This window comes from Pseudonaja textilis, chromosome Z, assembly GCF_049901715.1.
Source record: "Pseudonaja textilis isolate UNSWEBS1 chromosome Z, rPseTex1.2, whole genome shotgun sequence".
NCBI classification, from domain to species: domain Eukaryota; kingdom Metazoa; phylum Chordata; class Lepidosauria; order Squamata; family Elapidae; genus Pseudonaja; species Pseudonaja textilis.
In genome coordinates this window covers 78,369,352-78,382,092 of record NC_142008.1, presented here as the reverse complement: position 1 = coordinate 78,382,092, position 12,741 = coordinate 78,369,352, and the positions used below count along the sequence as shown (strand labels likewise).

Sequence of the window (12,741 nt, the reverse complement as noted above, 5' to 3'; positions counted from 1 at the left end):
AACAAAATTAAATTTAATGTGGAGAAAAGCAAGGTTGGCCTCTCCTCTCCTCTGAGTTTAGTGTTTGGTGTGTTATTGGAAGCCAGCCAGTATGTGATTTTTTTTTTTTTTAGGATTGCCCTAAGATCAGAAAGGAAGCATTTGGTTCAGCAAACACATACAGTATATAGAGTAAAGTAGAGCAAAGAAGACAACAGATAAAATTGAGCTTTCTACAGTAAAATAAGAAGCACAGTATATTTTAAAGAAATACCTACATATTGGATGAAGCTCCTGGTCTTTTTAATAATAATACAGTGTGGGAAGAAAAAATAGGCTATTAATCTATCAGATTCAACAAGGCCTTTGGATGATAGCAGACCCCAGAATAAAAGAGACATGAACCAAAGTTTTAGATAGGATGATTTCAAAATGTACCAGAACTACTTGTAATCCTGCTGAGCTGTTTTTGTGGAATATGATTTTGCAAAGTACATAATTTTGAAAACCATGAGAAACAGGGAACAGAAAGTAGCCAATGGATAGAAGTTTGAGATGTACACAGGTATATGTGGAGACTGTCTATCAGTAAAAATGAACAGAGAAGTAAGTTGTGAAATTCATGCAGAAAAGTATAAAAAGAATGTCTTGGGATGTGTTCAGGGCTACTGGTCATGGCTACTCCTTGCCAGACTTCGCCATGTCGGTGGACCTCATTGCAATGAGTTATTGATATAAAATTGTGTTATGATGGCTGTTCATGTTCCAAATTGCTCATGAAATAAACCTCTGATCTCAAAGTAGGATTTATTGCTTGTGGTTTTTCTGTGTTCCTCTTTTAGTGAATTATTTTTACAACAGTAAACTACATAGTCTGGCTAATGGCTTATCTCCAAATTAGTTTGCTTAATGTCATGATTATTTTCACTGGAATAATGATCTAAGTGAAAATACGTCAGTAGTGATGAATGAAAACTCATAAGCCTCCTTAAACATAAGATTTTTCTTCTAAGACTGTTTCTCAGAGATAACTGGAATGCAAAATCGCATAATAAGAAAAAATAATAATCTTGCAATGCACATCTGCAATGTTTAAAGAAAAATTGCATGATCTAACATCTGTTTTGGGGTTTGCTTCTGTTTTGCTTCCTTTTCATTTACAGTTTTTCCATGTGTGTTTGATAGATTTATAAATGAAAAACAGTTTTCGGAAAAGCTTTCAATAGAGTCTATATTAATCCTGTGTCTACAGATAGGCCTTTGATTGATGTGTGCCCAGCATGATGCTTAGAAAGCTATTCTCCACACGCTCAAATATAACAGTGTGGGACACTAATTGTGCTCATATATTTTCTCAAATGAATGTCTGTGTGCCCATTTAAAACATTACATTTAGAACCTTCTGCAATAATGAAAGACAATTGATCAACCATAAATGAATACTGTGTTGAATTTCCCAGCAAATATGAAGGTATATTTGTTTGCTTTGGGTTTGGCATAGTGTTTGTGTTGAGTACAAATGAATGGATGAAGAACAGGAGAGAAAGTGTGATGCTCAGAATATTAAACTGCAAAGCACTCTCTGATTGGTTCGTGGAAACTACTTACTCTCAATATAAATGGACAAGAGCATCTTCTTTTTATAACTCACAAAGAAAGCAGCTGAGGAAACAGAGAAAACAAAATCTCTCAAACAGTAAGTAAAAGTCGTTACCATTTAAACTTAGTTATTGATATCATCTTAATGTAATCATCCCTGGGTTGGATCTTGATAAAAAAAAAAATCTCCCTGCTAGTAGTATTCCAGTGAGGATTTAGTTAGTCAGTATATGAATGTTAGCATTTATTGTTTTGCTTGGGCTTTGTGATATCTTGTAAGATATTTGTATTTGAGGAAGAAATATGTTAGTATTTCAAAATATACTGCTTTTCTGTATATTACAAAAAAAATGGTATAGTAACTGTATAGTATAGAAAAAATAAGCTTTGCTATAGTAAAATACATATAGTGCACCAACTTTACACATAATAATAACAAATATACTTTTAATCATGCGTTAGCTATACTGGAAATTTATATAAAGGTAAAATAACTACTTAATTATTTGCTTTATGCTCACAATAATTAAAGCAGATCTTAAGCTTAACCTAAATATTTCAACCTAAAGGAACATAAGCAGAAAACATTCTCAGATAAATTAAAAACTTTAAAATGAAAGAAAAAAAATTAAAATTTACTAGTATTAGTAGCACTACTAGCATTATTTAAGGCACACACAAGCGTGTAAACTGTTTTCTTAAATGAATGTAAATATTTTAATTACAAAAATGGGAGTAATATTCATTATTTTGACATTTCTATTAAAATCAATTTTAATATGTTCTTTCTCTTGTTCTATCCTAATATAACAGTTGAATCTGTTTTATTCCTGTTGAGGCTGGTTTAATTACTGAATTATTAAATGTGATTATGCTGTAGATTTCCAATTTTTTAAAAAACCTTTCTTCCCCTCCCTTCTTCTGCAAGTAAGGAGGTTATTAATGTTTTAAGTACTACAGTAATAGTAATAATAGTAATATTGGAAAGCCATATTATCTCACTCTTTTAATTATTTTTATAAGACATTTTTCAAAATATCTTATTAAAATAATTAAAAGAATGAGATAATATGGCTTTCCAATATTACTATTGTTGTAAATATCCAATGCATATTTAGATGCATATGAAAAATGTGTTAGATATTTATAAGATTGGAAACATATCAGAAAGTGGTTGATGAGATCCCCCAACAGGGGCTGTACTGTTGTATTCACTGTAGAATAATGAAACAATGAAATTGAAATTTGTTTAATATGAACATCAATCAGTTTACTAGTCATAATTTCATTAGCATCTGCTCTTTCAAAACATTTAATTTATAAGAGTTGATTGCTTTAATCAATTAGAATGCTAGTCTATTTACTTCAGTTATGCCTATGGATAATCCTCTGTCTATCTAATTTCAGTAGAAATGCTATTTTTCTAAGAAGAACTTTCAGTCTGTAAGTCAAGTTAGTTACTTTAAATTGTTTTGATGGAAGTATTTAGATATCTCTCCTATTAACTAATTAATTCAGTGATTTGTATAATTCTTAAAATAATGAAAATAATTCAGCAAATAATGCTACACAGAAAAAACTATTTTAGACATCTTCACAAAAAGTGAGGAAGATATCAGTAATTATAATATTTTTTGGATAGTTAGCCTATCCATATCTATGAAACCTGCATATCTTGGGTATGTCGGGTGGTGGTGGTGGTGGTGAGATGGAACAAAACTTCTGGCCATTTCAGTGCACCATTGACTTCGTTACTTGTTGACTGAGTCTTATGTCCATAATCAAAATAAATTATTTTACATATTATATAATAAGAAAAAGTCTTGGCTTGAGTTTTAGCCTAAATAACAATTGTCCATGTAATTTTCTTGGTAACAGTGTAGAAGTAGTTTATCTGTTTCTAAGATGGCTTTTTTTTGTACCCTATTTTAATCTACAGCAGGGACTTTTTGTGTTATAGTCCTTTCATCCATGATAATCCATTACAGAATAGAGAAATTTTTAATTTCAGAGTTCTGCATTGTTATTACACGTGCCGAGGACCATGGTGGCTCACGTGATAAGACACCAGGCATGTGCACCTTTGAAGCACCTTTGACAAAATCATACATTGCAATGTCCTATCTGTCAATAAATACTTCAGTTTCAACCATCTCCAATACAAGAGCACACAATAGATACAAACTCATGGTTAACCACACCAAACTTGATTGCAAGAAATACGACTTCAGCAACAGAGTGGTTAATGTCTGGAATACTCTACCTGACTCTGTGGTTTCTTCCCCAAACCCCAAAAACTTTAACCTTAGACTGTCTACTATTGACCTTACCCCTTTCCTAAGTGGTCTGTAGGGGGTGTGCATAAGCGCACCAACATGCCTACCATCCCTGTCCTATTGTTTCTTTTTATTTTTCTCATATGTATCCATTTCATATATTCATAACCAGGGCTAGGATTCTACCAGTTTGGACCAGTTCTATAGAACCGGTTGTTATGATTCTGGACAGTTTGGAGAACCGGCAAATCGCACCACTGAGCTGAGCAGAGCTGAACCTTCCTTAGGACTGAAGCTTCTATTTTTCAATGCAGAGTCAGGTAGCAGATGGCAGAAAGATAGATCTTTAAGTGAATCTGTGATTCTGTGAGCAACTCAATCTGCCTGCCTGCTTTGCCTCATTTGGGGTAAAAGTTGCTCTTTCTTTAAATAAAAAATTCAATACTTACATACAAACCATGCCCACCCAGTCACATGACCACCAAGCCACACCCACAAATTAGGGCATGCCCACAGAACTGGTTGTCAAGAAATTTGAATCCCACCCAAGTTCATAATTATGTTTATACTTGTACCTATTATCTTGTAAGCGATTGACAAATCAAATAAATAAATAAAATAAAATAAAAGTTGGCAGCTTAGTGGCTCAATTCCCGTGAGTGAATAAGCCACAAAGGGACAAGAAAGGAGCCTCCCCTGATTGCCTTCCAACATTCAAGAGTCCTGCAGGTAAAAATAACACTGCCTGAAAAAATTCCTTTCACAGAACCACCTTGGTGACTCCTGGTTAGCACGTGTCATACACTAAGTAAATACATAATTACACGTGCCTTATGAGTGTATTTATATACATATACATTAGAAGCTCTTATCACGAATGCTTCTGACCATGATCAAATCAGGTTCCAACCAAAAAATTCACACTTTTTTTCTGCAGACAGTTTCCCATTCTGTGCCATTCTTTTTGCCACACACAGACACGAATAGCATCACATAATGGAGTGAGCTCCCATTACTTGTCCCAGCCAACCTAACAGTTTGAAAGCATGTAAAAATGCAAGTAGAAAAATAGGGAGGTATCTGTGCACCTTCGGCATTTAATCATACCAGTGCATGACCACAGAGACGTCTTCAGACAGTGCTGGCTCTTTGGCTTTGTAATGGAGATGAGCACCACCCGTTAGAAACGGAAACAACTAGCATGTATGTGTGAGGGGAACCTTTACTTTCTATAAATATAGATATTCATATAGCTCTGAATACAGATCATTTGTTAATTGCAGTTATTTTGGTTTTTTTTTTTAAAGCCTGGTTCACTATGTTTGTGAGGAATTAATTCACTGGAAAAAACTAAGGTTCATAAGCCTTTGTGTGTCTTAAGGAACTGAAGGAACCCAACTATACCCCAGGCCTATATTGTGTCACACTTTACAGTAAATACATTGTTTCTAGAGGTGCTTATCTTGTAGGAAAATAAGAACGGCAAGAAATAGATATATAGCAACACCAGAATTCTTTAAAGGCAAATATCTATCTTTTTCATTTACGCAACATCAATATTACACTACTTGAACTGCCACAATGTCTCCCCGAAATATCTGAGAATTTGTAGAATGCTGTGGTGCTGATGATTTTTATCCTTATTTTAAGAGAACTATCTGTATCAGGAACAATTATACACTAAATGACGATTATGATAGTATTCTAAATAATACCTCCAGCTCTTATTAACACTGCTGTTCTCTGTAGTCATTACGTATTTAGTGCAGTGAACATGCAGTGCTTGAAGAGAGAAAAATAAATGCAATTTGCATTATCATGATCTTAACTTATATGGAAGCCTAATAATGTACACTTTATTGTGTGCATTTAAGTTTCCACCATGCAAATTTGCTAAATGCCCCCAGGAGGGCATTGTCACCTGAGTGACATTAAGAGTCAAAATGTAATCTGCATTTTTGCTATACTGTAATTACTTTTAATTTTTTCAATTATTGCATTTTATTTTAAGGAACTTTTCATCCATCATAGTTAAAAAGTATAGATAAATAAAGCTTATATGGCTATTGTAGGAGATGACCAGGCTGAGTTCAAAGATAGGGTCAAATCAGAGGTGGTATTCAGCAGGTTCTGACTAGTTCTGGAGAACCAGTATTGGAAATTTTGAGTAGTTTGGAGAACTGGCAAATACCACCACTGACTGGCCCTGCCCGCATCTATTCTCTGCCTCCCGAGTCCCAGCTGATTGGCTGGGTCTTTTTTTGTTGCCTTCACAGGAGAACAGAGTTGGGGTGGGAAAATAATGGGGATTTTGCATTAACCTTTCCCCAGGAATTGAGTGGGAATGGAAATTTTACAGTATCCTTCTCCTGAAATGCCCACCAAGCCATGCTCACCAAGCCATGCCCACAGAACCAGTAGTAAAAATTTTTGAATTCCACCATGGGGTCAAATGCATCTTCAGTTTGCAGTCATTTACTCCCACAAGAGACCTAAGCCCAGATCCCCTATGAATTCCATCGACTCTTATCTAGCACCAATTTCCCTTGACCATTAAGCAAACCAGATTTTGTGTATAGGTAGCATGTAATAAAACTTTTGGTGCTTTGAACTGAACTCCAGTTCCTGGCTGGTTGTGTCTAATATTTATATTGCATTAAATTTCCTTAATTTCCTTTTCTTTCTTTCCCATTGTTTTCCTATGATGTAGTGGTGGGATTTCTATATTGGCGAGAAAGAGATTTGTATTGCTATGGCTCTTTCCATAGATTAATAAAATTCTATATTTTCATATAATATTTGGAAAATGAAATATATTTGACTGTTTAGCAGGCTCAGTCAATTGACTTGTCTAGCCCTCAATATGAATCACTTAGGTAGGTAAGTATGTCCCTTCCATCTTTGGCTAGAGCCACCTGGGATAAACTCTTTGTTCTTTGCCTGGCCTTGTCTTAGAGTAGATAAGCAAAGCCTATTAAGGTTAAGATATTATGAACTTCTTGCTCTTTGTAAGAGCAAGCAGATATATAGAGGTCAGAGGCGGTATTCAGCAGGTTCTGACCACTTCTGGAGAACTGGTAGCAGAAATGTTGAGTAGTTTGGAGAACTAGCAAATATCACCTCTAATTGGCCCAGCCTCCATCTATTCTTTGCCTCCCAAGTCCCAGCTGATTAGCTGGCTCTTCTTTTGTTGCCCTGCACAGGAGAACGGAGCTGGAAAGCAGGTTGGTGGGATGGGGAGGGAATGGGATTTTGCAGTAATCTTCCCCCAAGAATCGGGAGGGAATGGAGATTTTACATATCTTTCCTCTGCCATACCCACCAAGCCATGCCCAGGCCATGCCCACCAAGCCCCACCCACAGAACTGGTGGTAAATTTTTTGAATCCTACCACTGATACATGTGTGCATATTGTACATGATCAGGATGAGTCAGCAACTCTGGTAGAATAAACCTCAACGCAGCCCTAACCTGGGAAGTGCTATATGTTGCTGGCTTAGAAAAAAGATCTGCTTGTTAACATTTTCAGATTTCCTGAGCAAAAAGTTTATTTGATATTATAAGAGTTGCAAAGGCACAGTGATTAGAATGTAGTACTGCAGGCTACTTCTGCTGATCACTGGCTGCCAGCAGTTGGGATCTCACCTGCTCAAGGTTGACTCAGCCTTCCATCTTCTAAGGTTGGTAAAATGAGGGCCCAGATTATTGGGGGGCAATATGCTGACTCTATCTGACTCTATGCTTAGAGAGGGCTGTAAAGCACCATGAAGCAGTATATAACTCTAAGTGCTATTTCTATTTCTATACTTTCTATTTCTATAAACTGTATTGTGCAGTTTTCCTTGCTTCTCATGCCTAGAGATTTTTGGAGTTCAATGTCTATAACAAATCATGTGCTTCTTTTAGGTTGCTTGAAATACTGAAATGGATGCCACAGAATTTCGGAAAAGAGGAAAAGAGATGGTGGATTACATTGCAGATTACATCGAGAAGATAGAGGAGCGACAGGTCTATCCTGATGTAGAGCCAGGTTATTTAAGAGCCCTTATTCCAGAGTTTCCTCCTGAAACACCTGAGAGATTTGAAGACATCCTTAAAGATGTTGAAAGGATAATTATGCCTGGGGTAAAATTAATTAAGCAGTTTTTTTTAAATATAAAATTCCATCTTCAATTGAACAATATGTTGTCTGGGTACAAATATGTTAAACAATAATCAAAATTGCAACATCATTCATTATATTAATATTAATTCTATGATATTTAAAATAGTAATATTGCACATATTAATTCTACAATATTAAAATAATAATATTCAAAATACTAGTCATAATATTTACTTATCCCTTTAACACATCTTCTTTATTTTGTTTCCCTGTTTCTAATTTCCATTTTTATTATTTAACCATTGATAAAATAAATCCCAAACCATATAGTATTCAGTTCCCCTTTTCTCCTTAATTGCTAACATTAACCTATTCATTTCTGCACATTCTAATATTTTCATAATCACATTCTCACCTATAAGTATCTCTTTACTCTTCCAATTTTGTGCAAATATGATTCTAGCAGCAGTTAATATATGAATAATTAAATATGTATTTTCCTTACTGTATTTATCCAATAGAATCCCCAATAGAAATATTTATGGTTTTAAATCAATATGCTGTTTTATCATTTTTTCCAACCACGTATGTATTTTTGTCCAGTAATTTTTTGCTTTTGGGCAAGTCCACCACATATGATAATATGACTGGGTATTTGGTGGCACTTCCAGCATTTAGCCGATTTGTCTTTAAACATCCTTGCCAACCACACTGGTGTAAAATGGCATCTGTAAAACATCTTATACAAGTTTTCGTTATATGCAGTTGACATTGTTAATTTATAGTTCCTGTCCCCAATTTTTGCCATTTATCTAATTCAATTGTATAATCAATATTTTTCCCATGCTATCATTGTTTCCTTTACTTGTTTATCCTCCAATTTAATGTATAGTAAGTAACTATATTTTTAAATCAATTTTTCTTCTGCCCTTGTTAATATCTTGTCTAATTCTGTTGGTTCCTTATAAAAACCATATAGTTTTGCATTTTTCTGGTATCTGCACTTGTGAATACTGTGTCATATCAATCCCTTGATCACTCAGTACTTGTTTAGTTTTGAGTTCCCCTTTCTCATTCAAAATATATTTATATCTAACAATATTTTCTATATTAGACATATTTGGATGAACAAGTGCTTCCATTGTCGAAAGCCAAACTGGTATCCTCAAATAGGTTGTTCTCTGACTTCCTCCCATACTAGCAATAATGCATTCCTAATATAATGCCTTTGAAAGTAACTATGTATTTTATTTTTTCTATACCACACGAAGGTGTGCCAGCCCAATTGCAAATTATGTCCCTCCAAAGTCAATAACCTTTTGTTCCTCAATACAACCCATTCTTTCACCCAAGTGAGTACCGCAGTCTGGTAATATAATTCCCAATTTGGTAACTGAAAGCCTTCTCTATTTCTCAAATCTTGTAATATTTTTAGACTTATTCTTGCTTTTTTCCCTTGCCAAATAAATCTTAACATTACTCTATTGAGTTCCCCAAAGTATTTTTTTCCAGTTTTATTGGAATTGTTTGAAATAGATATAATAATCTTGGCAATATATTCATTTTTATAGTAGCTATCCTACCTATCAGTGATAATTGCAGGTTTTTCCATTTCTCTAGATCTGTTTTAATTTGTTGCATCAATTTATAGTAATTATCTTCCTTAATAGTTACACATCTTGCAGTTAAATTAATCCCTAAGTATTTTACTTTCTTTGTAATCTGAATACCTATTTTCTTCATTAACTTTTTTTTCTGCATTTCTATGAGATTTTTAACTATCTTAGTTTTCTCTTTATTTTCAATCCTGCCATTTCACCATATTCCTCTTTTTTTAAATTAATTTAGGCCCTGTTTTTTGTGGCTCTTCCAAAATAAAAACTAAATCATCCGCAAATGGCTGTAATTGATACTTTTCTTTTTTATTTCCATACATTTTATCTCTATATTTTGTCTAATATTTAATACTTCCAATGTCAATATGAATAATATGGGGGACAAGGAACATCCTTGTCTTGTACTTATTTTAATAACAACCTTCTCTGTCATATCTTCATTTACCATCACTTTTACTGTTCGCTTATAATATATTACCTTAATCATATTAATAAATCTCTCCCCCAAATCTGCACCTTTCAACTGTGCTAACATAATTTGCCAGTTCAAATTATCAGATACTTTCTATGCGTCTAGGAAGATCAATGCCATTTGCTTCCCTGGATGTGCTTTGTAGTACTCCAATGTATTTAAAATTATTCTCATATTATTTTTAATTTGTCTATTAGGTAGGAATCCATTTTGGTCTGGATGTACAAATTGATTTTAAAATCTTTTCTGCTCACTTTCCTGTTTTTTTTTAAAAAAAAATTTTTTATTAACTTTACAGAACATACAGACAATCAAGGCACAATAACATAAAAGATCTTTCTGGAAGAACCAGTAGAACATGCCAAATGTAATATGTATATTTACATTATCTGCTCAACTTCATATCTTATCCCAATTTCTCCTTTTCATTCTATTGTCCAGATTATATTTCTTACTAATCAATTTTTTTGCCTTTTAAGAAACAATACACAAACATACATGACATGGAACATAAAAAACATCATTTCTGAAAGCTGCTTAATCCCGGGTTAAAACTCTTCGCACAGACACAAATTCAAAAATCATATTTACTTTATATATCATTCCATATCTTATTACCATTTTCAATTTTCTATATAGCTTCTTCCCTCTTTTATCTTTCTTAGTTTTATTTTGTTTATCTTATCTCAATACAATTCATAATACTTATCATTCTTTGTCTGTTCTTTTCCAGTTATCCATTCATCTTTTCTCTTTAAGTATACTTCTCCTGTACACTAATTGGAATAACGCCTTTGACTCTTTTCCCTAACTTAATAATGCTTAATATAACACTTAAATTATATTGAGATTCTGGTTAGTACATTCTAAAATTACACAATAGACTTTATAAGAAAAGCAAGTAGACTACGATTACAAAATGAAAGCATATAACCCACCATAGATACCATAAAAAAGCTGATCATATATACTAATAGACATTTTACTCTAAATACACATATAGAAACACACTTTTATGTACCTTCCAGGATCCCTTTTTCAATTAAATTTACCCATTGTCTCTAAATAGATTTTGTTTCTTTAAGTCTTGCTTCCCACCATTAAGGTTTTTCATCCTCTCCTTTCTCTCTTGTTTATTTTCTCCTTGCCTTTTTACCCCATTGTCTCTCCTCCTCCCTTTTCTTCTTCTTGCTTTACCCCCCTTTCTGTTGTTTTCTAACCTTGTATCCACCTTTCATCTCATTTTTCTCTTTTTGGATTGTTTTCTCAGACCTTAAAATCCCCTTTTTCTTTTCCTCTTCCTCCTCCCCCCCAAAGAAAACCCATTGCTCATCCAAGATGGCTTTTTCTTGTTGTTTATTCCAGTCATCCTGCTGCGTAGTCAATTTTTCATAAGTGCATACCGCCATTTCTAAAAATTGAAAAAGGGTGCCCAAAGTATCTTTTCCATCTTGCTCTTCTTTCTTATATTTTTGATATTGAGTTTTTAGTTCATCCAAAAGCAATGCCATCATGAAGAGAAAAACTTCTTCAAAAACAACCACCCAAGTATTTTTAATCAAGAGTAATTCCAAGAGTTCCAAAGTCACTAAATGATCCAAATAAACTATTTCTTTCAATACTTTTTTTTTCCTTCTTCAATTTCTCTTTCTGGGGTTACTGATTAATCAAAAAGTTCCCATTAAAATGTATCTTTCTTTAAAGTTCTAGGGAGTCTCCTCCTTTTTCAAGCTCTGCTCCAAAAATTTTTTTTTTCCTCTCCCCCCACTTACAACAGCAGTTTCCCTTTAAATGCTCAGAAATCCATACCTCAAATACGGGTTTTCCAATTTCTGAAGCTGTTAAGTCCAAAGTCCAAAGTCCTTTCTCTCGGAATTTTCAAGTTAAAATACCTTCAGTGCCCAAATATATTTTCCAGTTCTGCATTTACTATTTCTATGGGGTGGGAGAGTAAATAGAAAAAAAGCTTTCCTTTGACAGCTTTCTCCGCTGCTTTTCTCTTCTTAGGGATACAATGTATCTTTCAGGCAATAAACAATTCCATTCCAGGGTTTTAGAGGTTGTTATTTTCCCAGCTCAGCCAGCACTTTCACTTCTGAATCTTCTTTCTCCTTCTTCCTCCAGCACAATCTTTTCCAGCTGCCGGCTTCTTTGTGGCGGCCATCGCTGACCGCTGCTCCACCGCCTTGAGAAAAGGAGGCTAAGCTGGGTGAGGAGGGGGTCTGAGACACCCCCAAGCCCCTTCCCAGATCCTCCCTATCTTCGGCTGCCTCTACAGGGCAGCCTTATCCTCCAGATCCGTCAGGATTGGAGGCACCAAGACCGCGAGCACAGCAGGGATCGTGGAGAGATGCGAATCCCTGCTGTCGCCGAAGCCTGGCAACCCGGAAGTTCCTCACTTTCCTGGTTTTATAGTCTAGTTCCTCATCTACAATTGCATTGAAATCTCCCACTAGACAAATATTTTTGTGCTCCAATTCTACAATTTTCTTACAAAGTTTACTACGTATAAAAGTCCTTATTTATTATTTGGTGCATAAATTGCTACCAGGAGTATCTGTTTCCAATTCATTGTTATCTCCACCATCAAAATCCTCCCTTCTTCATCCATAAATATTTGCTTAGCATTTATTGTTTCTTTTATATAAAGCAGTGGTCCCCAACCTTTTTTGTGCCACGGCCCGGTACCAGCAT

The 12,741-nt window shown here is 34.5% G+C and overlaps 1 protein-coding gene across 4 annotated transcripts in view; it reads left to right on the top strand.

Moving 5' to 3' along the window:
• Positions 1-12,741, top strand: part of DDC (dopa decarboxylase) — a 104,141-nt gene that overhangs the window by 40,930 nt on the left and 50,470 nt on the right. For 3 of the 4 annotated variants that reach the window (XM_026702337.2, XM_087916083.1, XM_087916080.1), the window contains exon 2: positions 7,761-7,979. In XM_026702337.2, coding sequence (XP_026558122.1) covers positions 7,779-7,979 — 201 coding nt within the window. In that variant the 5' untranslated portion in view covers positions 7,761-7,778. Of the gene's footprint in view, positions 1-1,554; positions 1,676-7,760; positions 7,980-12,741 lie in introns of those variants that run through there. The other variant, XM_087916082.1, reaches the window with a different exon arrangement.